The 27952-nt window shown below is 28.9% G+C and overlaps 2 protein-coding genes across 6 annotated transcripts in view; both read right to left on the reverse strand.

Moving 5' to 3' along the window:
- The window catches only part of LOC107446666 (transient-receptor-potential-like protein), a 29555-nt gene extending 23152 nt beyond the window's left edge, over positions 1-6403 (reverse strand). Inside the window, exons 1-2 of the mRNA XM_016061366.4 lie at positions 6226-6403; positions 1340-1496 (exon numbers count right to left, since the gene is read on the reverse strand). Coding sequence (XP_015916852.2) covers positions 1340-1482 — 143 coding nt within the window. The 5' untranslated portion in view covers positions 1483-1496; positions 6226-6403. The remainder of the gene's footprint in view (positions 1-1339; positions 1497-6225) is intronic.
- A 1319-nt stretch (positions 6404-7722) lies between these two features.
- Positions 7723-27952, reverse strand: part of LOC107446650 (proton channel OtopLc) — a 36858-nt gene continuing 16628 nt past the window's right edge. For 3 of the 5 annotated variants that reach the window (XM_043043959.2, XM_043043960.2, XM_071187405.1), the window contains exons 2-8: positions 24364-24565; positions 21747-22008; positions 18413-18521; positions 16223-16508; positions 15848-16023; positions 12700-12847; positions 7723-10139 (exon numbers count right to left, since the gene is read on the reverse strand). In XM_043043959.2, coding sequence (XP_042899893.1) covers positions 9190-10139; positions 12700-12847; positions 15848-16023; positions 16223-16508; positions 18413-18521; positions 21747-22008; positions 24364-24565 — 2133 coding nt within the window. In that variant the 3' untranslated portion in view covers positions 7723-9189. The other 2 variants (XM_043043961.2, XM_043043962.2) reach the window with 2 other exon arrangements.

The raw sequence follows: 27952 nt of genomic DNA on the forward strand, positions 1-27952 counted from the left end.
CTATATAGAAGTGGTCACTTTATGAAGACTATTTAAAAAGGACTCTTTAAATAAAACTTATAGAAAATGGTCACCTTACTCAGGTGATCACTTTACCCAGGTGGTCACTTTTACAGGTTCCACTATATATATATATATATATATATATATATAATAAAAATGAGCTGTGTTTGGAAGGTTTCACCTTCAACTTCAAAAATGCTAAATATAATATTTTTCTCTTATTTGCACCTAAATTAATACAAAATAATGAAAAAAAAGTATGAAAAATATGTTTAATAAAAATTCTGCATCAAGGGGTTGATCAAAACATGTTTTGAAGAAACTATAGTTTAGAGGTTACAGGTAAGAGGTAAATCTTTATTATTATTAAAATTTTTAATTTTGTAACTTGGCAGGGAATTTATTTAATACGGAATTCATTTGTATTATAAACAAACTGGTTGAACGTGAGTATTATTATGAAGGCCCGTATTTTTATGACATTTTAAATTCTTTATGCATTTTGCAGGGCATTTTTTGCTTTTTAGTGCCTCTTTTAAGTTTTGGGGGTATTCTTTATTCCATTTTTTTACTATTCTTCGGCTTTGAGTCATTTTCATTACATTAAAAACAAGGTTTATGTATGTTATGTACATTTTATGTTGCAACTCACAATACTACTTGCAATCATGTTTTCTCATTATGTTATTTATATAAAATCTTTTGAAGTAATTCTTTATAATAGCTTTCCATTTTCTCTGATTTTTATTATTTGGAACATTACAGTTTTCGAGAAAAGAATTTACTATTGTTCACAATTAAACGAAACTGTGTAATTTAATAATCCAATATAATTCAGATATCGAGTAATATAGGAAGTTTCATATATAGTTCAGAAATCGTTCAGAAAATATATAGTGCAGAAATCGTTCAGAAAATATATAGTGCAGAAATCAATATATTTTCCTTTTTTTGTTATTTTATTATATAACATTTATTTCTCACTTAAATGAACGTGGAGCATACATTGTATTGCTTTATATATTTTGAGACGAATGAAAGTAATTTTAAGAGGAAATTATTGCTTTAGTTTAATACTTTTATTTAATTAATAGGGCATATTTTACATTTTTAAGGACTTTTTTTTTCAGTTTCAAGGGCATTTCTTTGCGTTTTTAAAGGCATTTATAGGCATTTCTAAGGTCATGCAAATCTGGGTTCTAATTATTAGTAATAGTTAAAAAAATATATTTACGCAGAAACATGAAAGTTATTGAATAAACAGTAGGGAGAAAAAAGTTAAGGTTACATATAGGATAGTATATGTTCAGTAAAGTAATAAATAAAATTATTTTACCTTGTAACTCGAACAACATCTCCTCTTTCCACAGCTATTAAATATTGTTTTTCGAAGGGTTCCAGTTTTCTTAAGGATGGATGTTGACTGTACATGGTGTTAGATGGCCAGCAATGGTCATCTTTGTCACCTGATTTCTCCATGTTGGCAATTAAAGCTGAAAATATTCAAATGTAATATTTTAAATTGTTAACTACCAGCAAAAAAATGTAGAGAAACTTAAAAAGAAATAATGGGAATATTTCTTTTAAAAAGGGATACAAAGAAAAATCAAAGATTTAAATAGTACTGAGTATTTCAATCAGATGATATAAAAATTGAAAAAAAAATGTTAAAAAACTGAAATTACTACTTTTGAATCCTAAAGGTGATTTAAGGCATAAAATGTTAATTCGATGTAGGGAAGTAACATGATTGTTTGGGAATGATTTTCTATCTTAGCAGAGTTGAATGCCATAATAACGATATTTACTACATTGCAAAAGAACATTAATGCATTCAAATTTATACTCTACACTAATTTCCAGCTAATTGCCTACCTATCCTCAAATGAGTTATTAAATCCTTTTTTGGTTTGATAAGAGATTCCTTCATAATATTTTACACAAGTGGGTCTTAAGAGTATTTAAATTTTTTTTTACTCATAACATTTTGTTTTGAATTGTGGCATATAGCATTGTTGACATATAGTACTACTTTAATACTGTACCGTTTTATTACCGTTTGCTACAAAATTGCTAATAAGCGTTTGGGTTTTAAAGTTATTTTCAGGTCTGTTGAAAATTTAAATCACTTATTGATCCCATCAGTATTGAAAATCTCAGGGGCATTTACCAAATACCTGTAGAGAAAAGCTCATTATCAGTTTCGTTATAAATAAGTTATTAACCAATGTCAACGTGAATGGGAATAACTCATTATTATCAAATTTATATTCAAATACACTAAACCAATAATAGCAATAGTTAATATAATAATGGTTGATATAAACAATCAATAATAGTTGAGAGATAAACAAGCTAAAATTCAACAATTATTTTATAGTTACAGCATGTTTTTGAGCCACTGTTAACAGATAGTTTCCTACGTCTTCATACAATCATTGGTTCCTCAGTGAACTGATCATAAGGACACGGTTCCCAGTAGAAAATTGTAGTCAAGCATCACTGGCTGCGGTCAGTAAGCAGGAGGGTGATCACTTTGATCAGCCAGCTTAGGGACCGAGGTTGCAAGGTACCGGCCCTCAATAAACTATTATACCGTGAAGTGCTCGAATTCGCAAGCAGGTCGTCGGGCTACCAAATCAGGAGAGCCATCCCCTCTGCAGAAGGTTAAAATTGCTATGGCATGTCTTCGAATCATTCTCAGGTATGCTTCCCAGACCGTCGACGCTAGCCCATAGAGCAATTGTAGTGTGACGTGAATAAAGTACCTACCTACCTTAACAATATATTCCTTATTCATTATTTCTCATACAGTATAAGTATTTTTTAGAGAAATTTGTCTTTAATCCTTTGACTCAGAATTTTTATTAAACATATTTTTAGCACTTTTTTAATTATTTTGTATTAATTTAGGTCCAAATAAGAGGAAAATATTATATTTATCACTTTAATAATTTATAATTGCATAATCACTGTCTGCATAATTGAATATCACTTTAATTATTTATAATTGAAGAATATTATAATTTGCATTTAAATAATTTATGGTAATAAAATACTGTATGAAACAGTGGTGTCTTTTTCTCCGTGAAAGGTAAAATCTTCCGGCTCATTTCCAATCAGCTATTTTTTTAAAAACTTGCACCTATTTGCAGTTATTTAAATCTAAGAAAAACAGTTATTCCTCATTGAAGTTTCCTTAATTTACAACATCAATTATTGATAAATGTTTGAATATGAATGAAAATTTATTCAAAAAACTTTTTTTCTTGGATTTTATATTTTAGTACAAATAATGTACAAATAAGTACAAATAAGTACAAATAAATTCCGATAATGTAACAAATTTTTTTTGTACATATTACTGTTTTTAGAATTAAAAGATACCAAAGTATATTTTTGTTTGTAATTAGAGCGTCATGAAAAAATATATAAAAAGGACACCCGTGTTCCATCTGCGTCAAAGGCTTAGACTGTTTCCTTCACATTTTGAATATTTTTATTATTCAAAATATATTCAAAATAGGTTGAATATTTGAAAAATTTTTTTTTTAGCCCAGACCACTTTATAAATAATATAAAAACATTTTTTTAAATTCCATCTATATTATTTGTTAAGTATTTTTTCCAAAGCATTTGCTGCATTTCATTGTTTTTTTTTAAATGTTCTAAAGTTAGCTAATGGTATTTTTTTTTAATTGAAACAAAATATAAGATTTGTATAACTTTTTTTAAAAACTTGATATTTCTAGTCATTGATGCAGGGTATGGTGTCTGAAAAACGTGAATTCAATTTCATTAACAATGAAATCAAATTTACTTTTTCATTATTTCAACTGCATATTTTAGAAAATTTTGAATACAGTGCAGAAGTTTATTTTTATAACTTATTTCAATCTTTGGTTGTTGACTCATATAACATTAAAAAGATATATAAATCTTGTAAAAGAAGCAGACGAAAAACTGTACTGTAATGAATATTAAATAATGATAAATAATTTACCTTTTACCTTTTATTCTTATCAAATTAAAGTAACAATATACTGGCCGAAGATTTTCTGCAATCAATCATCATAAAATATACATTTTTATATTCCTCTATGTATAATTTCTTAAAAATAGTTCCAGTCGTTTCTTAAAACTAAGACACATATCTTTATACTTCTAAGCTAATTTGTAAGTTTTCAAAAATAAGTTATACTTTAGTTTCAACTTAACTATAGTTGAAAAATTAGCATACATACTAATAAATAAAATGCTTTAAGAAAAAAAAAAGAAACTTCACTTTACAAAGTCAACGAAAGAGTATTAAAAATGCTTTAAACATCTAGTACAATGTCACTTTAAATTGGATAAACTTTACCTTTTAATAATGTGAGTTAATAATTATGTTAAGCTAAGTCAATATTATTTTTTTTCTGTGTGTTCTTTTATATATTAAACTTTTTAATTTAGTTATGTTATTTACGAACTTGTTTAAGAAAATGCAAAAACTGTTTTCTAAAACCTAACTTATTTATTGCCGAATGAACGCTTAAATCAATCATACTGAAGTTTGAAACTAATAAAATATTTTAATATTTTGAATTTCAAATCGGGAATAAAAACAGTAGGTATATCGTAATTATTAGAAGAAAGTACTTTTTTTAAAAAAATTTTTCATAAAAAAAGTCAGTAAATAAAGAAAATTATCTTACAAAGTGTTTCTAAAATGGCTTTGTTTCGGAATTTTTTGCGGGAGTAATCTTCGGGATATTTTACTTAAAATTTTTTCAGAAAAAATAAACTCAGAATAATTTTTAATACAGCCTTGTTTGTCATATGATACAAATTTAAGTATTCGGAATTTAATTTTATTAATATCTGTGATGCCATAATAGGCCTTGCATAGTTCCTACCCTTTAAAATTTCTTTAAATTCATAAATGTAATTTTTTTAAACAGTCTTAATCGAATTTTTATTAAATTCATCCAATTATATTATTTTTATTACAATTTATAAAAAGCAAATATAAATATTTTATTCTCTTCTTAACAATCAATGTAAAGGCGAACTTTTTATTTCAATACTAATGCAAAACTCATTAATTCACTATCGCGATTTAATCGAACATCAAAATCTACTTTTACTATTATTCTTTATTTCTCTTACCACGGAAATGTTTCAGTTACAAGGTTATACTAATTCTCAAGATCCTTTTTGGCGATTTATTTTAAATTCAATATTGATTACGGAGGTTTGGCTTTCTTTTTAGCTATTTTATCCTTCGATAAATCGCCAAACATGGATAGTTTCCCATGGTCCTAACTGTCTGTTGGGAAACACTCAATCTCTTTTTTAGTTTGGCATTTGACTACGCTGGTCATGGGGGATTTATCTCCCATGGCCTGTTCTTATCGATATTATTATGCGAAATTTATTTCACTTAGAAAGTTGTATGGAAAAACATATTTTTAATTTCGTATCTCGAGGTCTACAAATACTGCTGAATAAAAATTTTATTACAATTATGATACAGTTTCCTCTTCAACGGTAATTTTCATTATCCTGTTTTCATCGCAATCTTCAATTAGTCAATTATCCAACAGCACCAAATTTTGTCATTATTTCGTCATTATAATATCCATATGGTAAGGTACTTTTAAGCACCAATATTATCAGAAATGAATAAAATTTTAATTAAAATAACCTAATTTCACATTTTGGATCAAAAATAACAATAAAGTTTTTTTTTTCAAGAATAATTTTAAGAATATTTTCTTAAGTTTTAGAATTTTATTACAATTATTTTATACTTCACAATTGTAATAATTACTGACGAGTTTTATAAAATTTTATCACCTGCTTCATAAATGCAAGCTACTAAATTTTTTTGAAGTGGTTAATCACTAAAAAACGCAGTACTGTTATCATATACTAAGCTGAACTAATTTATTTGCATTTATCAATACGTATTTTGTATTGTATGCAACGATGTAAGTATTTTGTAAATTTCTATGCATAATAAAAGAAAATCATATGCATTTGTATCATTTATCTACAGATCTAATCTTCATATAATACATATCTATTCGATCTACAAAGCAAGGAGTAAACAAATAAAAAGTTAGCTTCATCGATATAAATAATTAAAACAGCTAGCGTTGTAGATAAATCTTACAAATGGAATATAAATAATATTCTACTGTCATTGTCATATTGAGATAATGATATTGTACTTACTTTTTGACTCAGTATTTAAGACATGTTTCTTAAGGTTTTTAAAAAAATGACTTTGTTTGTGAGACGTTCAAGTGATGGTGTTGAAGAAGAAAAGATGAATCATAGTGAAGTGCGGAGAAATATAATCCGATCTATTTATGAAGGGTTTCTGTAACTGAAGTGCTTCATTTTTTCTTTACTGATGCCACACAAGAATTTCTTTTTCTTAAATATTCTTTAGATGGAGTTTAGTGAAACATTTCTATAAGATTTTCAATTTAGATTGTGTTCTTAACGTAATGTATAATTAAAACGAGAAATACAAGGAAATAATATAGGATAGAATGCTAAGATTTTAAAGAATAAAATTAACATATCTCAAACAAGGGCCTAAAACATAAATTTTTACTCATAAATTCTTATATTTTCTCTAAATAAGCATTTTTGAAGGATATTAATGCAACGCAATTTTCTTGAATCATTTATAAACATAACTCAAATTATTGTATATGTTGGTGTTTAAGTAAACTTTTCGAATCCCCAAAATTTTACGAAAATCGAGGGGGGGGGGCGGGTTGACATACATCCGTAATTAAGTCGTTGATCGTGGAATATCGATGCAATGCAAGCAATAAGGTAGATAAGAATAACTATCAATTTACCCCTTTTAAAAGCTATTTTTAATATATTACAATGTTACAAACAATTACTTTTGTATTTTCTTTACAAAGGTATTTTTAAAAACACATTAAAAAATTTAGAATACGAAAAATTTAATTTATTAAAAAATAATTCAAAAGATACTATGCAATGAAAACTTTTAAAACATAAAGAGTTATCAATTTAAGGATTACTGAACATCAATGTCGGATTTAATAACGTAATGTATTTTATTTGAGGACAAATACATCCTGAGAGAAGAATGGGAAGTAATAACTTTAAAAAATTGTGTAGGCTTAATAATTTTTTGTTTTTTTCTTATATTGTTTTTTTTCCAGCATTCGACATATACATCTGGCACACCAGAAATTGTTATCTCGTCATCAAAAATAAGGGGTCAACTTTTCCAATGGGGCGACTTAGACACAGATATATACGGCACGCTGTTTAAAAACTATTAAGAGCGGTTATGTGGTATGATATTTAATGATACATTTAATAACTATCAGTCCAAAATATTCATTATAACTAAGTACGTGACAGTAGGAATTGTACTGTTAAAACTGTTGTATTGGTTAATCTTTGGTACGTTTGGTAATCCAAGATATTCTTTACAAAGAAACTGTTCCAGTGATGTTGACATCATTTTAGTATTTCAATATGGAAAAAATGAAATTAATAAGAGACAAAAGGAACAGACTCTACCTGTTATAACTATTTGAAGCATCAGTTTTAACAACCTGCATACGGCATTCAGGGTTATACTTTAATGCTTTCTTTCTTATGTATTGTTATTCGTTTTAAGATACTTTATGTTTAAGCGCATCATTGTTGCAATAATAATAAATTAGAACTACGTAAAGAAAATTTAATTTTAATGCAAGGACATACAATATTTCTTATTTATGTACAAAAATTTCTGAAATATTTACATACATTTGTATTTTTTACATAAATGAAATATTTAAAAAAAAACACACACACACACTCAAATATTTACAATTTTTACATAAAAGGAAACACAGGGTTCTGACTTTTAAAAGATGCAAACTTTCTTGAAACAAATTTTTTTTTCATTTTAGTATATTGCAGATTTATTTTGTAAAGAGTTATGTGAGAACAGTTGTAAAACAACGACCGTTAAAAAAACCTCGTAAAAAGTATTGAAATTGTGTTTGAAGCATCTGAGAAAGTGTATATTTAATGTTTTTTATTGTAGAGCTTCTGAAAAACCTTTGTTCCTAATCTTAGTATTGTATATGAAATCCATAGAAAATGCATTATAAAAAACTGAATCTATTTAAAGTTTTTCAAAAATGTTAACATTTAGCCATTAATTGACATTAAAAATGTTACTAGTTACATTATTTCTGATAAAACAAACTGCGAAACTATACAAAAAAAGAGAAAAAGACTTGTCATTATTTCATAGTAAACGCTACATAGTATTGTTTCATAGTAAAATTACGTGATTGAATAGTAAAGTTAAATAGTGAAATTACGCAGAAAAAATATAACAGTAAATCAACATAAGGTAAATAAGGATGTAAGTGAATAAAGAACTGTTGGATACCCAAGCATAAAGTAAAACTTTACTCTTGCAATCGTTGCTTTTTATCAGAAAGTTAAGAAATTCAAAACAATTTTTCATAAGGTTTCGGAGAGTTTTTGCTTAAAAAATGCAATGAACGTTGATTGCTAAGATTCAGAAATCCGCTTGTTACTATATTTACCATTGTTCAACAATGGTTCTAATAGAATTGTGAGAGCTGCAATTTTTCAGAAGTATGACCTCATTAAAAAAAAAAACTTTTAAACTATTTTAAGTGTAAAAAAAAAAAGCTAATTCCAGTTTTGACTTATTTTAAATTATACTAGAGATTGTAAGAGCATTTGAGCAGGGCTTAAATTTAATTATGGTTCAAAACTGAAATAGTTGAAGTGTTCAAATATTTACTAAATCACAACTGCATGCTACGAAAATAATAATTTTTTAACTATCAACATGATTAAAATCAGTTCATAGTCTGCCTCTTACTAGTAAAAGCCCGTATAACATTTAAATGAGGAAAATATTTACAAATATAAATGTTTACGTATGGCATGTATCAATAAATTACATTGAGTTTTCGAAAAGTTACTAAAAACTTAAATTCAACCAAGCATTTTTTAAGTATCGTAACCACCATCATGCTTTTAAAGTTCTTTTTCATAAGCTGATTTCCACATGTCTGCAAGACAAACTGATGAGTGAAAACGATAGAACAACATCAGTGAAAGAGAAGTATGCCCAATGAAAAGCCATACTAGTACATCATCATGTTTTTAAAGTTCTTTTTCATAAGCTGATTTCCACATATCTGCAAGACAAACTGATGAGTGAAAACGATAGAACAACATGAGTGGAAGAGAAGTATGCCCAATGAAAAGCCATACTAGTTCACCAAAATATTCTCCTTGTCCATGGTACTGCTCAACACTTTTTAATTCAAATGTATTGACGATCCAAACAGTAAGATTTAGAATAATCATGAATGTTATAACCTCTCTTCCTGGTTTCTTATATCTAAGTACCTGAGAATTGCTACATCTTCTCAAGCCATCAATTATGAAGGGAGTTTGTACCACCACTTGAATTGTAACCAAAATATGCAAGGCAAGTCTGGAGTAGTTTTCATTATCTATTTCTGACATGATAGACATTATTCCATGTACGAAGAAAAATGGAAGAGGTACAAATAAAAGAACATCATCTAGAAAAGTGATTGGATGTTCACTACGGTCTAATTTTCGGATCTGATAGGACGATATAATCACTGTTATGAGTCCTATTATTGTTAGTACACCTTCTTGACATGTATGGATTATTACGGCCTTCGATTGGTAACCTTTTGTTGACATAGCAACAAAGAAAACTATTACTGTAACGACAACAGTTAGCATGAGGAAGAGCCCAGAGAACAAACCTTTGTTCGATGCATGGCAATCTGCATTAATTACAAGATTACTTTGATAAGCGATTGCTTCACTGCCTTCTTCATCTTGTGAAATGGTATGCCTCAAATGGTGAGGATTGGCATGCGTGTGTTCTTTTCCAATGTTTTGCCACACTATAAACCATACACCAGCTAGTAGAAGATTGTATTCTATAGCGAATGGGTAAAGGTAAGGTATAGCACTCATGGAACGTGTAGAAAGAATTGAGTTAGAAGTGCAGTTGACAGGATGGCCCAATTCTTTACTTCTTTCAACTGTTATATGAAAGGTTGCAATATCTGCAATAAATGAAACGTGTTTATTACAATAACTGCATTAAAGTTAGAGGATAAATAAAATTGAATAGATATAAAATTCGCTCAGCTGTATCTTCGTTAGCGACATCCAGATTTTTTTTTAACTTTATATAATGGAAGTAATTTTAGTTAAAACATTATTCAAACTATTACAAATAGACGATAATTAAGGAGTTACCTTTGAAAAAGAGTTGGCAAAAATAAAATTCTAAAGGAGAAAAAAAATTAAAAAAGCTAGTGAGTTTCTAAAAACTCCAACTTGGGAGGAAATCTGATACTAAATCAGGGTTCATACTGTTCTTAAACTTAAAAAGTGGTAGCATAAGTAAGAAAAGAATAGGTATTTTAACAAATTTGTAGCCATCACCATGCTTAATATTTCCAAATAATTATGTTTAGTTGCGAAATCTGAAGTTTTAACTGATCGGATTAAGCTTTATAGTGAAAGCTAATAAAACAAAAATTTTTAGCACAATATTAACATCACTTTTATACTTCTTAAGGTCTGAAAATTGAACAAGCTGTGCATTCAAACTCATTTATAGCTCCATCGGTTATTTTAATTAAAAATATTCTTATTTTTGTGTGAATATTTTTATCATTGTATGAAAATATTTTTAAATTTAATATTTTTAGTGACTTTATTCCTATTTCAATTCAATTCCTTTATTTATGCTCTGTTCTTAGAGAAAGTTTGTTTTTAGAGTGTTTTTAGAGAAGGACTTTTTTTTAGAGAAAGTGAAAACAGCTTCTGCAGAAGAAGTAATTTTCTTTTAAAGTAAAAAAAAATAAATCTGAATTGCATTCATCCAATTTTGCAACTGGATACAAAATTTATTAAACTAGCAAAGGTATTTTATCTAATATTCTATCACATTTTTCCAAGTTAATAGTCTTCCTCGTATCTTTCTAAATTAAAAATATTTGATAAGATGCTATTTGTAAGTGTTTTTGACAAAAGTGATGACTATCTATAATAATATCGGTTTTGTTTAGAGGTAAACAAAAGTACAATATTTATATACTTTAAATCAAATATTTTCAGGAGTGAGTTTTTAAATTTGATCGTCTTTTATTACATTTAAAGTCTTATATTTACCCTTCCTTCAAAAGTTATCCTTCGTTACATTGTTCCTTGTGAACGTTAAAATAATTTTGTCATATTTTGTGTCCCAAGTGTTCAGATTAGATTTTTAATGCCTTTTTGCAAGAAGTTAAAATAAGACCTTATATAAGAGTCGCAGACTGTTAACTAAATAATAATATGTTTTATAAATTATTCACCAATTATAGTGCTCGAATAGCAGCGTTACATTGCTTTTCAAATGATATGTGTTTAGAAACTTAAGTTTCATGCAGGTTGTATGGTAGACAAAGCAGAGAATACTAATACAGATTTTCCGAACAGATCTAAAACATTTTTTTGTGAAAGCATCTAACTGAGGAAAATGAAAATAGATATGGTTAGGCAAAATAATAATATATATGAGATGATACACCCAAACACACTATTTGTGATAGGGACGCAAAAACGGTTAGCAAAGTAGTCGCACAGTACGTGATGTTAACTATATACGAAGAGTTGCTATAGAGATGGACTTAAAATTGGAAGGCAATGCAGTATGAATTACATATTCTATGTTAGAATCGGTACACGGTGTTAATAATATTTCTCAATGTAAATAATAATTTCGAAAACTAAACAGATGCTCTACGCAGCAATGTGAAATCATCATTAATTGTAATGAGTTTCCTCCATGCCACTGTATAATTACCATCATCCGTGTTTGTTATTAAATATATTTTGTTAAAGGCGTTTTATAATCATTAAACCCTGAGATCATCTCACCGTATTTAATATTGATAAATTGAATCAATTCCGAAACATTAAACTCTGACTTTGATTTTCGCTTGCGGTTGTATTCTAAAGTTAAATCTTCTGGTATTAGTTTTAATAATATAGGGTCTAATAAGTGTCCATATGTTCCAGAGACTGCATTATTTCATGATAATGTTAAGAAAAATAAAAACTATAATTATTATAATTCCAGGGAAGTAACAAAAAACAGTTCAGATCGAATATTCCCACAGCTTCAGCATTGGCTACGAATGTAAAATTTAATTGCGTATTTTGTAAAGATGTATAAGTTACTTGAAAAATAAAAAAATATTAACGCACGGCATATCATCAAGAAATATAAATATTTCACAGCATATGGAGTTGGTCAAATACTATTCCCTATTTTCTTTTGATGCCTTTAGAAATTAACCCATATTAATTCATAAAAATTTAAAGTATTCACACAACAGCCGGTTGTGGAGACAAACGCATGAAGGTAGCAATGAGATCGTGCGTAAACATTTTGAAAGAAAAATCTTCAAAATGACCCAGAAATGTCTACGAAAAATACAGATATTTTGAAGAAAAAGTAAAATCTTCAAAATACAATCAAAGATTCTGAAAGTAATTTGAAAATTGCTTTAAAAGATATAATTTTTTGTAGGTGTATGTACAATTTTATAGAAATATAGCTCATCTTACCGAATTCTGAGAGTGAGACATTATTAGTCATATGAGTATAATCTTCAACAGCTTCATCAACTATTGTATTAAACCAGTTGCACATACATGTAGCAATCAGGTGCATAAGACCGAACCTTGCTAAAGCTTTCATTCTATTTATAACAATCTAAAAAAAAAGTTCAAACTGTTTATTAACGTTTTATTAACAGATATGCCGCACCAGCATAACTTTCGAAAGGCTGCAGCTATAGTCATAAAAATGGTGTCTAGGCATATTAAAGTGGCTATGCTCAAAACGATGAGACAGCTGGCAGTTCCACCTTGCATAAAACGGTAAAGATAGCGTTTCTTTCTCAAAAATGATGAAAGATATGGATTCCTAACAAAGGCTCAACAATTGAATAATCCACTTTTCCCCCTCTCTCGTACAATTTTCGAGATATTAAGGCTAATTCAATAGTTTTCAGCGAGAGATGCTGTAAACGATCTCACCATGTAGGTACTTTATTTACATTGCACTAGAGCTGCACAATGGGCTATTAGCGACGGTCTGGGAAACATCCCTGAGGACCTGCCATCGCAATTTTGATCCTCTGCAGAGGGGATGGATCCCCTGCTTTGGTAGACCAACGACCTGCTACCTCGAGCACTTTACGGTAGAACAGCTTAACGAGGACCGATAACGCGCACCCTCGGTCCCTACGCAGGCTGATCAAAGTGGTCACCCACCTGCTTACTGACCGCAACCAGTGATGCTTGACTTGGGTGTTCTACTGGGAACCGGTGTCCTTACGAGCAGTCCTCTGCGGTATAGATTTCACTTTGTACCACATATCTACTTTATTACATCTAGACACCATTTTTATATCCAGTTAAAAATTAAGAGGTAATTAAGAGGTGCACACGTAATGAAGTTCAGTAGGCACCCTTTATAACAAATGCAATTTTTATAATATTTGAATGAAGCACAAATATATATTTAAAAAGAAAGTAATCTTCAAAATGTTAATTATTAAGGATATAGAAATTTCAGATCTCACAAACACCAGAAACAATATCGGATTTCTTTTACAAGTAATAACAGGGTCACAAATTAATATTTAACAGAGGAAAAAATAAAAACGCTGTTAAAATCTGACCAGTTACAGTAGTGAATGTAAATAACACCAAAATAGGTTTATTGGGAGGTTGAAAGCTGATAACGTTTCTGATAATCACCTTTCAACTCTTCTCTATTTCCTTCTTCAATCATTTCTTGTTGTTTTATTACCGTCTTTCTGTACTGTGGTTTCGCATATTTCGACAGCGTTTTTGTTTTTTTTCCTTGGTTAAATATTAATTTTTGACCCCCAACGGTAATACTTTTGGTTTGCATTTTCGATAAGGATACTAAAAAAGCATATTGAGGGTGATCTTTAAGGAACACCCTCTATATTATAACAAAAGAATTCTATATTATAACACGCTGTTGCTTATTAATTTCATTTAACTGTTAAATGAAGTAACAAGGTGTGAATAGCATTTATTGCATGCAAATAATTATCCTTTACCACCGGCGTTGAACAGCAGATCCACATCTGGTTTGCATCTGTATCATAGTGAAACCCCATAACTTAGAAATTGTGAACTTAACTCGAAAGACAAAGGGACTTTTGAATGGAGACGGATTTATTAAGTAAAAATAAACTATTTTTCATTTAGCTTGCGTTACTTGAATAAAAATCAGAAAACCTTCAATGGTTAACCCGACAGAAATAAAATAAACCATGATTTCTACCACTAGGGACATTTTTTATTAGCACTGCGCCTGCTGTGTTTAGCTGTTGCCAGGATTCAAACCAGCATGTCTTTTAATCCTATTAATAATCACAATTCGTGAATGAAGAGCATGGAAAAGAAAAGCTCTTTTACTTTATGAAACAGAGAAAATTTGTAAGAGCTTTGAATAGCCTCCAGTATTCCAGTATTAAAACTGGGAATTGGCCACCTTTTAACGGGCATTTGAAAACAGATATCGTGACTGAGTGAAATAATGCCACCAAGATAATTTTTTTACGAAAACCAATTTTTCAAGAACTATAAAGAATCAGATATGAGCGAAGATTACATATTTGATTAACAGTTGCAGACAATGATTACATAATAATATATTACTCGTAATCATATGATTTATTTACGATGAAAATCAAATTTTAATCACACAAAAATCATTATTACAAGTAACTTTGATATTAAGTATTCTCGAATGATTAGGATTGCTAATAATCATTGGTTTGTATTTGTAATCATAGCTACAATTGTAATCATTAATACTTATAGGTTAGTGTTGGATGACAACAAGTGCAGAACAAAAACCTGAGCGACCATTCCTGTACAATTTGACAAATAGTTAAAATTTCATGATAAGCTTGAATTGATTATGGAATTTAGAATTAATTTTACATTATCTATTTCCGGCTAGGAATTCCACTTATTAGTATTGCAAAGTTGTATGGCATCATCAACTCAATGAGAATGGTAACCTTGTGGAAAAAGGTGTAAAAAAAAAAAGAACACATAAATCTTGCATTTGTGTGTTCGGAATTTCCCACAACTTAATTGTGACGAAACGAAGAAAACAAACTAGTTATCCACGATAAGATACCTTTATTTTCGATTTTTAAATTTTTCTTAAGCTTTGTATATCGAAAATAAAGGTATATTGTCTAGCTGTTTTTTTCCCAGCCTAAGATCATTTCGTCACGTGTAGAAAAATTTTAACAAATAAAAGCGAACTGGAAGCGTTCGTTTCTTAGCATTACCTTCCTCTCCTTACGTATATTCATGCTGCATAGATGAGGTTCTAGAACTTCGTATTTTTCGAGATAGAAACGCAAACTCCAGTTTTCGACTAGGTGGCACTATAGCCACTTTACTACATCGCAGTAAATATGGCTGCAGCCATGCGAATGTAGATAGGCTCGTTATGGATTGTGTATGAGTACTCTTTAAATGATACATCTTTGATGTCCAATTTCAGTTAAACAAAGTCTTGTGCATGCGAATTTTTATTTATGTAATATTAAGCGTGTCAAAATTCGTCCCCTAACTAAATCTTGTTGTAAGAAAAAAGCCTTAGAACAAATAAAAACAAGTGGATTTAAAAAAAAAGGGTTAAATTACTTACATTCGAATATTTGAAAGTGATGAAAAGTTGATAGAAAGCAAAGATTGGGGCAATGACATGCAAAACAACAGATGAATGACGAGAGCAATTCAGAAGCTTCATCTCATCATCTAGAAAATTCAATATATGCTGTCCTAGCTGAAGTCCCTGATATATTAGGTATCCAAAGCAAAAACCTAAAACAAAGATATACTCCTTCAATAAATCAAATTATTTTACTTACTATAAATGACTCAAAATAAGCAATAGAGAATGTAAGTCAAATTAGGTTCAAATAATTCTAGAAGTTTGTCAACTATTGCCATGAATTTGAACAGGAAAGTTACCCTGTTTTAACCAGCATTAAGTTCAAAATGTTTTTAAGAGGATACTTACACGCAGATCCAATTTTCAGATAAAAACTTCCACTGTGTCGCCCTAGAAGAAACCTATAGGGCGGCGGTTCCAACTTTTTCCCTTCCGTCGCATTTTCCTTCAATGGAATGTTAAAACCAGAATTGATGATATATTCAGTTGCAACGCTAAATTTTTCGCTCGCTTCTTGCATCGCATCTTCTCTTTCCTTTAACTGTTTCAATACTGTATTCTTATAACGGCATAGATCAACATGGAATATAATCAACCATAGCAATCCCATTAAGGAAATGACAGAACTGAAAACCTAAAAGCAACAAAAAAGTTTCATTGAAATTTAGTTATTTTCTAAAGGATGGGTTTGGGGTAATATAGTGAGAAGCTGCACATTTTTGAAAGGGGGCATTTTCAGGCCACACTATTTTTTTTGTTTTGGTTCCGGTGAGGTTTTTCACAAGTTTCTAAAACATCTTACTGACTATGTGAAAATGTCTCTCATTAAGCAAGCTTTAAAAATAAACGCCCTCTAACTATTTTGAAAATGTGGCTTATTATATTGCTTCAAATCCTTCATATATTGAATTATTGTAAGAGTTTGAGTACAATTTGAACTAAAGGATTAATTTTCAAATTGAGATACTCTGGGCAAATACTTATAAAAAGGGACTATTTATTTCATGTATTTTTAAGAATCCGAGATTCTTTTTAAAAAGTTAAATTCTCTTTCGAAAAATGTTGGATTATTTTCCAAAATATGATAATGGAAATCTTAAATTTGGATTCCATTATTCCTTTTAATTTGGATTCCATTATTCCTTTTAATTTGGAATCCATTATTTGAAAATCCATTATTCATCCATTTAAGATGGATTTGGAATTTTGATTTAATTTTCTAAAAAAAAATAATAGTTTTATGGAAAATTGATGTTCAATTAAAAAGAAAGCTCGTTCTTGATTTGAAAACGGGGTTGATTTACTGAGGAGGACTGATATTTTCAAGCTCTGAGTACAGTATAAGTACAAAATATGCTGAGGAATTTAATTAAAAAAATTAAGTGGAATTTTGACTTTATACTTTATTCAATAAATTTTGAAATAACAGTTAATTGTATATCGGGAATCTCTTTAAGGTTGGGTCACGTGCCCTAGATGCCATTCCAGAAATCAATCTTTCTTGGTAACGAAATTAGTTATAATTTAATAATTAACTCTTCATAAATTTTTACAACTGTTCTCCAAAGTTTTAAAAAATGATTGAAGTTCGCTTTCGATGAAAAAACGTTGTTTCTTTTTAAAATAAAATTGTAAAGTAATTGTTTAAAATAAATTATTTCCATGCATATTATTTTACATCTCAGAATGATATGCATCCCAATCTGTATGCAAAAATAAATACACACATCTTTTAGGTAGGTATTGAAAGAATTATTTAAATATTGGCTGAGTTAACTGCGAGTGCGATATTTAGTAGAGCATATATTACCTTCGTGCTTGGATGAAAAGAAATAAATTCCAAAACAACTCTATCCAGATGAATTTCAATAAGATCAGAGCATGAGAAATCGTGACCACAGGCTTGAAAAATAGACTTTTGGAAAAACTATTTTCATTTCCAGTTGGTCGGGAGATTCCAAGAGATTAACTCAGATTGATTTAAAAAAATGAAAATGTTATTCACAAGTTGGACAAGCAAATATTTCTTTTGTTTAGAACCGCATAACTAATTTTATTACTGGTTTTGAACAGCAAACTAACAGGTTTGCGGCTATAGCAATGTTAAACTTCGTAGCCTTATAATTTTTAGCCCAAGACAGAAGACAAGGGAACTCTCGGTTCCTGTATCAAGTATTCAGACAGATTTGTCTTCATAGAGGATTTTTGGTGTGAAAATAACCCACATCTGCGTTACATAGGAAGGAAAACCACAACTTTCCCACACGGTTAGACCCACGATTCATTTACACCAAGAAATATCTTTTGTTAGCACTTTGGTTAGTGAGATTCGAATTTAAAAGCCATCGTTGGGATTCGAACCTGGGTTACAGAAAGCGTACTTTATCATTGTTTGAGAGTTGACTCTATCGAGTTGCTTCGAAATGAATTGTACGTTAGTAAATGAATTAAAAATAATATATTTAGATAGAAAATATTTTTAGATAAAGTTTGAAATGCAGTGCAGTTTAGATCTATGAATTTTTAAAAAAAAATTACCTCTGAAGAAAATTTCTGTGCTCTGTGTTGATCATTCATGTAGATTATAGCTCCAAACATTAATAAGAAAACAGCGTAGATTCCACTCATTACCACTGATAAGGATCGGCTGAAAATATACTTTATAAATTATTAATAAAACTAATCTATTTATCTATCTATCAATCTATCTAGCACTAAGTTTAAATTTTATTGAGAAATCAGAGAAAAAACTGCACTTTCTCTGAATAAAGACTTTTGATTTAATGTATATATTCGGAATTTTAACTCCAACAGGAAAGTAGTCCAGGAGGAAAGTAACACCATTCTAGAAAATGTGGCATGACAGTAGAATGGTTGATTGTTCTAGTCCCATAACACTATACTTACTTTTTACGTTTTTGTTATAATTATTCGTTATAATTTTGTTAAAATTTAAAATTTTTTAAAGATGAAGAACATTAATTTATGTTAAAAAAAACTTTAGTTGAAATAAATTGATTGAATGGTTCCAGGAAAATATGCTTAAAAATGTTTCTATTTTCATTTTAGAACAAGTATTTTTTAAATTATTTTTCGGGAACTATTCAAACATTTTATTTAAAATGATTCAAATTAACAAAATTAGGAAAATAATATTTGAATGAAAGGAGTAAAATTTCTAAAAACTAGCAACGCTTTATTATTTTTGCTCAGAAAAGTGTATATGTTTCATATTTTAAGATGTTATAAACATATATTTTAATGACTTATTTTATTTTTCTAAATTTTTTTCTAAACTATAGGCTTATGTTAAAACTTAGGAGCACGCATAAAAGTAGTCTATCATTACAATTGAAAACAGAAATTTAAAATAAATAGAAAATTTCTTAAACCTGTGATAAAGAAAAAAAAATTACAATACTTCAAAGAAGTGTTTCTTTATTCAATAAAATCTCAAAAAGGATGAAATTAAAAGGAAATAAAAACAAAAACCGATCTAACTTAAAAAAAACGATGAGATTTAAAACAAGAAAGAAATTCAAAAGAATTCAATAATATATCGTAAAAAACTGAATTATCTACAATTTGAAATTGAAACAGGAATCGTTAATACAAAAGGTCGGAAAATAAAGTTTAAGTTTAAAATAAGTTATTTTAGAGATAAAAAAAAATTTATTTGAGAATGTCCTTTTACACATATGGGACAACGGTGTCACTATTATATTTTCTTTCTGATGCTCTAATTAGGAGCAAAAGTAAATTTTGGTATTTTTTAGTTATAAAAAACAGTCTAATAGTCGATACAAAAATCCGTTAGATTATCGGAATTATGTTTGTTCAGAAATATAAAAATACAATAATTTAGAAAACTTTCTTTTATATATATATTCAAAAATTTATCAATAATTGATTTCGTAACTGAAAGAAATTTCAATTTCGAGTTTCTGATTCTCTTAGATGCAAATAGATGCAAATAAGTGAATGAAAAATTATTTGAAAATGTGCCGTTTTTGGAAAGTTTTACCTTTAGCGCAGAAAAAGACATCGATGTTTCATGTTCATAACCATAAATTATTAAAATGCAAAATAAATTTGTCAATTATTTTGACCTAAATTAATATAAAGTAATGAAAAGTATGCCTAATAACAATTTTGGGTCAAAGAGTAAACCTCCAAGAAAACAATTTTTTTTTGTAAATGTTATGGAAATATGAAACCATGTCATTTAATTATGACTATATTGAAATGACTATATTGAGACTCTACAAAAGTATACTGACTCAACCAAAAAAACTTTAAACGTAACAATTTCTTTAAATAAACTAAAAAATTTTATTATAAAACATTAAGAAAAAATTTCAAGGTAACAAAATAGGAACCATAAACTGGGGTAACTTAGTTTGCTAAGCTGCAAAAGATGAAAAAAGAAATATGAATGTACTATGAGGGAGTACTTGTACTTAAGCTAACTTTTGAGGATTCTAATAGGCACACACCTATTGCATTTGAGTGGTTAATTAAATTTTTTTTCACTCGCATCTATAATATACTTAGATTTCAAGTTTCCCCACATCAAGGGGAAATTGTTTCATTTTTTAAGAGATAGAAAAAAAAAGGGTTTTGAAAAACTGTCTAATTTTATAAAGGGACACTAAAGCTTTGGTCGACCTCTAGAAAGTATTTGCGTAACGGAAATGTAACATTTCTGCTCTGTTTATCAGTATTTCCGAGAAAAAAATTATCTGTAAATAGAGATAAAGTAAGCCTGATAAAGGATAATTTATTCTATCAAAAAAACTTTTTTCAATCAAAATTTTCATAAAATCAAAATGATACTGATGAATGTTGGGTATTCAAAGCAATAATTCACAGCATACATAAGATGCTGGTTTAAAAAATTGTTGTAATCTTGAAAATGGGTATAGTAGATTTTGTTATTTAGTTCCTTTTATAAAAGGATAAAATTCTAAAAATTTTAAACAAAGATAGCATCTGTTTTAGATCCTTTTATTAAAACATCCAAAATAAATGCCCGGAATGTGACCGGTTACTTGAATAATCAACTAAAGAAAAATGGAAAGATATAGCTTGCACAGTTTGCTGAGTTCTGCTTAGGTTATCAGATTTTATTCTCACCAAGTTTCAAAATTAGTTATAAAGTTGGAGAAGTGGTGGCACTGCTGACTGAGAAATTTATAGTTTTCTCAGTTAGCAGTGCCAGAGTTTTTCAAATGACCTCTACTAGCTGAAACCACTTTGCACAGTTGGAGGATCGAATAAACAGACGTCCGCGAAAATATTTCAGTTGGAATGGTCTGACTTACAACAGAAAATAGTCTTTCGTAACTTTTTAGTTACTAGCGCCATCTGTTGCCAACTTTGTAGTTTAGTTGGAAACTTTGTGAGAATAAAAGAACTAGTTCACTGAATAGAACTCAGCAAACCATACTTGATTACTCCATCGGTTTTTTCTTAGATCGTCTATCATCAGGTAATTTTGTTAAACTTGGCATATGTGTAATGTTATGTAAAATGTTGAATAGGTTTGAGCTAAACTTCAGCTGAAAATTGAAAAAAAGTCATTCCAATTTTATAAATATGTATCATGTGTAAATAATGTAAAATGTTTTGAACTGTTTGACCGTACTATTGAAATTTTAAGCAGTCATCCTAATTTTATATTAACGTATGATGCGTTTATTATTCATGTAAAATGTTTACAAAAACATAAGTAAAGCTGAAACAAAGTCAAATTTTTAAATATGTTACAACCTAAAAAAATTAAGTATTTTTCTTGTTATGGGTGAAGTTCTTCTTTAAATAAACAAAGAAAATGACTATAACAATGAAACTTATAAACTGAAATATTTACTTTTCTTCAGATATTTCTCTGTAAGGATTTGATTGCCCTGCTGGAACATTTATGACTGAAACGCTATCTCCATAGAATTCATTCCCCACACAAAGGGAGGTTGGTCGAATGATTCTTCGGATTCTTGGACTTGATGATCCATGTGAAAAATCATTGTCAAGCCTAGCTGAATAAGTTCTTCGGAGAGGTTTAGGTGTAAGCGTTAAAAATGGACCAGATGGAGGTATACCAAGTAAGTTGTTTCTTTCGTTCAGTTTATGATCTAAAAAATATTTAAAATATTGAAGGAGTTCTATAATTATCATCCTTAACACTAGAAAGACGGTAGAGCCCGTGTGGTTCCTCTTTTGTTTGTGCTCTGCAATTCAAAATATAACTTACTGAATGTATTAAGTATTACTGAGTTTTCATAATTTGATTTTAATATAAGTGTTTTCTTAGCTCGTAGGATTGTATCGATAAAACTCTATACCTAGAATGACGGGAAGAGCTAGATTGATTCCTCTGGTATTCCGGTATGTATCCCATATCCCCAGGTAAGTTTGGGTATGAGACACACTTTGGTAGATATTAGCTACCCAAGTTTCATTAAAAAAACACAAGAGTATTTCAACATATTTGTAATTATTAATTACAGAGAAAAGGAAATTAAATTATCTAAAAATCTAACATATAAGTAATATTGAAAAGTCAGCGTTCCATTTATTTAAATATTTTTGTTAACCGAATCGAATAAATTACCATAGAATTTTGATGATCGAAATTTTATTTCAGGTATTTGATTTCGATGATTTTATTTTAAGAATTTAGATGTCTAACTGATCTACTTTTAAACAATTTGGGCCCCTTAAGTCTTTCCGAGTAAACTGCAATGTTCTGTCTTTCTAGTGTTAATATAACGGGTGCCCAAAATGCATTCAAACTCAAATATCACATCGGATCAGAAATTTAAAAGTTTGATATATATTCTTAAAAAAAAAAAAAAAAAAAAAAAAAAAAAAAAAAAAAAAAAAAAAAAAAAAAAAAAAAAAANCTAGAAAGACGGTTAGAGCTAGGGTGGTATCTTTTTTGTGTGCTTTGTAATTCAAAATACAACTTACTGAAAGTATTAAGTATTTCTGAGTTTTCATAATTTGATCTTAATTTAAGTGTTTTTTTTAGTTCGAAGGAGTGTATCGATAAAATTCTACACCTAGAATGACGGGAAGAGCTAGATTGATTCCTCAGGTATTCCGGTATGCATCCCATATCCCCATGTAAGTTTGATTATGAGGCACACTTTAGTAGGTATTAGCTATCCCAGTTTCATTAAAGAAACACAATAGTAATTCAACATGTATGTAATTATTAATTACAGAGAAAAGGAAACTAAATTACCTAAAAACCTAACATATAAGTATTATTGAAAAGTCAGCGTTCCATTTATTTAAATATTTTCGTTAACCGAATCGAATAAAATACCATAGAATTTTGATGATCGATGTTTTATTTTAGGTTTTTGATTTCGATGATTTTATTTTAAGAATTTAGATGTCGAACTGATCTACCGTTAAACAACTTTCCAAGAATATTGCAGTTTACTTTCCAAGTAAACTGCAATATTCAGTCTTTCTAGTGTTAATATAACGGGTGCCCAAAATGCATTCAAACTCAAATTTCACATTGGATCAGAAATTTAAAAGTTTAAATATATTCTAAAAAAAAAATAAATTTAATGACTCTTTTATCTCCCCCTCTGGGGGTTGACAGTCAGGAATTACGTCACCCGAGAACCAGTTGTTGGACAACTCTACGTGTATGGTTGCGTACGCTGTCTCCTGTCAACCACCATTTTATTTTTTTTTACCTCAAAATATGTTGGCAGATTTAATCAACATGGATGATATAAATGTATTAAAGAAATATCTTAAACAATACCAAAGAAATAACTATTTATAAATAGTGCAAAAAGTGAGAACAAACCACTTTCTTCTCCTATATACTCATATATTCTTTGATGGAGTAAGGTGCGTAACTGAAGCTTAAATGGAAAGCCTTATTTTTTATTGTAGATTTGGATTTTCCAGTAATCTTGTTTGATACTCAGGTTGCTGAGTTTTGATTCATAGGTTAGGTTGTAATTGCAAAATAAAGATGACGGGAAACATATCTCAAAAATAAAAATAGATGATTTGAAAAACATATCTAATGACACAAGACTCGATCACTTTTCTAATTTAGATCCCCGAGACACGCCCTATCACCAAGAGGTGAGAAAAAGGTATTTTTAGATAGTTCAAATCAAAAAAATAAAAATGGGAGGATGGGATATTTTAAAAATACCTGTCCAAGGAAACCAAACTCTAAACCCTGTTACCAAGTTCTAGGAAGACAAATTTATTGCAAAGTGCTTTACCTTATTTTATTCATAGAAAAAGTAATTAAAATGGGGGTAAAAAGTTTGGGAAAAAAGTTTAAGCCAAAATTCGAAATTTAAAAATCTAATCAATGAATTTTCCATAGAGAATCCAAATTTGTAATAAAAACGTGGAGTTGCTATTTAGGATTTTGAAGTTGTATAAATTTCAATGCACACGTACATAATTCTTTTTTGGAAGGAGTATTAAGTATTACTCACATAGCTTTCCGGGAGATGAAGGTGCAGATGACGACTTCAAATTTTTGTCAAGACCATTAATTTGTAAATTTGTTTTTGGCACAGTTTTATAAATATCTATTCCACTATCTTCACTTGCAGGCATCTTGGAATCCATTCTTATGTTATGTAATTGAAGTTCATTGTATTCCATACCAACTGGTTCACTGTCTGAACGGCGAGTCTAGAAGGCAACGAAAAATAAATTATAAAACATTAATGTTTATTTGCATGAAAAATCAATATCAATTAATATGCATTTTTTAAAAGAAAAAATGAATTGTCTAATCTTGAATTTTCGTTGTTGAAAGAAACAAAGCAGTTGCTCTGTTTTTCTATACAGAATGTCAGAAAAGTATGGAAATTGACAAATATCTCGAGAAATGCGCATAGCATCAAAAATCCAAAAAACAAAACTGAAGTATTTATTAAAGATGAATTTAATAAGACTAAAATTGGTTCGTCAACTCCTGGGGCTTAGGCTAGGAAAAATTCAAAATCTTAAAGGGAAATCCCCCTTTTTATTGCAGATTTGGATTTTCCAGAAAAAGTACCTCAATTTTATTTGCGGATCTTTGTATTTGGATAAGAGATAAAGCTGTAATTTCAAAATGAAAATTGGGTAAAAATTGTTTAAAATGGAGGAACCTTAAGAAATACATCGAAAAAATAAAACAAACATCAAACTCGACCTTGGCCACCAAACTCTGTCTTAGCTCCTGTCAGTCACTCCAGGGGCTTACAGCGTCATTTATGAACTAAAATATAAATACTTGTAAGATAAATTGATAAATATTTTTCTGTAATTTTCAAATTTGTTATAAGAAGTGTTTTTTTCTTTAAATTTAAGATTTGTAATTTAACCCCCTCCCCCAAATGTTGAGGGGCTGAGTTTGATACTAGTGAATACATTTTTTTTACACATGGACATTTAGATTTTTGATATTTAACCGTTTTCAAATGTTTAGGACACTGTGTTTCTCAATGAGGACATAGCGTTTATTTGTTAAGTTTCTGCACATATTTGCTTAATTAGCTTGACAATTAATAAGTTAAAAAAGGGGAAGCAATCAAATTGATAACTAGTTTATCTTTACAAATTTTTCTTCGTTATTTTTATATCGTTTGTTGTTTTTATCATAAAGGGAGCTTTATTTTGATATTTTGATCACTTATTATGAACATTATAAATTAAATATGATTTTTTTAAAAAGAAAATACACATCTTTAGCATATAATATCTTGCAAATGTCTTCGTAACCAATTTCTTACATCTTTAAAAGTACGTAAGTATTTTTGGAACACTTTAAATTTCAAAATACAAAAGTAACAATTCCCCAAGTAAAAAAAAAGGTTTTTCTACACTATTTGTTTGAGCAAGACAAACCGACCATTCTTTTAATAGAGTTTGGAAAAAATTTTTCCACAATGCCTTTTTTCAAATCAAAAACCTTTTAAGTAATAACAACTGTATTTACTTAAAAATAGTGACACTGATCAATTTTTAAAGTAATAAAATCTCAAAAATTTATCAAAAGGGAGCTGGTTATTGATTAAAAAAACTATCTGTATAACTTGCAATGTACTGATCGCTTTTTCCTGTATTACGAGGCAGTCTTAGTGGTTTAAAGATCAAGTTTTTTCTAAACAAACAAGACTTATTTTATGGATTCATATTCTTGATACTAGGGAGGTGATGAATAATTATTTAGAAAATTGGTTTACGAAAGATAGTCCTCGAAAGTTTGAATCATATATATTATTTTTAGTATTTGCGCTAGTCGTTATATCTTTGGGAATGATTCCAGGAACAAAACAATTTCTTTCACAACATTAAAAAAATTGACTTCCTTGAAGTTAAATTGTGTAATCGTTTTTTTAACTGTTTTCTAATGTTTAATTTATTAATGGTTAAACAACTTAGAATTATAATCAAATTTCTATTCAAATTTCAGAAGTAACTTTTCAAAGACACTCGTATAATTGAAGAGCAATAAAATATTTTTAAGCTTATCAATAATATATAATACTTTTCATAACTTAAAATTTAACAATTTCAAAATCAGGGACAATTAATTTCATGTAACTCATGTCTCTAGTTATATTTACAATATATTCGATATAATTCACTTTTAACTAGATTGTACAACTTCTATCTTGAATTCTATGGCTAATTCTGAGCCTTTGGAAAAGCAAATACGATGGCGCAATAATACAATGAACTATGAATTTGTTTTATTTTCGCATTAGACGAAGAGAAATAAAGTCTTGTAATGTGTATAACAAAGAATAATAAAGTCCTGTAATGTGTATAATGTAATCGTTCCAAAATGCACCTGCATAGCCACACGCTTAAAAACATCAAGCTTTTTAACACTAAGAATCTTCTGATTGAACTGGATAACACTAAGAGTAACCTTTGTTTATGATTTTCAGAATTCTAAGAAAGAAGTTGAAAAAGAATGTAGGGCTTTGATTATTGCAAAATTGCTTTTTTTTTTTTGAGTTTCATTATATTTTTTCAATGTAAAGATTGCAAAATGTTTCATAAATCTACACATCACAAGATTTATTATTAATCGAAATAAAAAAAATCACATTAAATTTAATTTAAAACTTTCTTAAATAATTAAGCTGGAATTGTTCATTTTGTCATTCGCGACGAAATTCAAAATGGGGGTAATGTAGTTTAAATTTGTGTTTGTGTTTTTAATGTCTAAACAAAGAATTAAAAGCAATAAAGAATCAAATACAAAACAAAGCAGCAAAACATACACAATAAGAAGTTTATTCAATTTAAATTGATTTTTAATTGTACTTCGAGTCTTGATAATCCAATAAAAATCTATTTCTAATACACAGTAATTGCACATCCAAAAAAATAATCATATGACAATATATTTTAAGTCAAAATTAATTTTAATCTTGGAAACTAAATGCAAGGGGAAAAATAAATTAAAATAAATTTTTTTGAAAATTATTTTACTACAATGGTCCTATTTTTTCAAGTTAGTGGGCAAAATTACAGCAGCTTACCAAACAGAACTCTAAGATGAATATATTGTGACTTTTTACCTTTAATTTCTTGGTTTTTAGAAGAGCTCTGATCAAAAATATTAACTACTGATGTATGAACTGTTTGGTCAACATAAACCAATATTTAAGATGGATATGAATATCAAGAAAATAAAGTGCTTTCAAAACTCTCCTGTTTTGTGGTATTAAGGTAGAGGGAAAACTAAGATAATTGAGGATAAACGAAAGATATAATAAAACATTGATTTACTTCGATTGTCTTGATTGACATATCTAGATTATTCAACTGAATGATTCATTTGTTGTTAGAAATGCTGTGAGAAAAAGAGTTTATTGGAATTACATGCATTTGCAGGCGACTTGTGCGCTTATTTTAGGCTTATAAACCTTTGACAAATAGAAGGAGAGGTAGCACAATACAGAGAAGGAGAGTACGAAGATACATCCAGGGTATCAGCAGGATTCGAACCCGCTACCTCTGAGAAAAAGAGTACTTGTGATGGTGAGGGAGAGGATCTGTGCTACTCTCTTTTAT

This window comes from Parasteatoda tepidariorum, chromosome X1 (assembly GCF_043381705.1).
Source record: "Parasteatoda tepidariorum isolate YZ-2023 chromosome X1, CAS_Ptep_4.0, whole genome shotgun sequence".
Classification (NCBI taxonomy): Eukaryota; Metazoa; Arthropoda; class Arachnida; order Araneae; family Theridiidae; genus Parasteatoda; species Parasteatoda tepidariorum.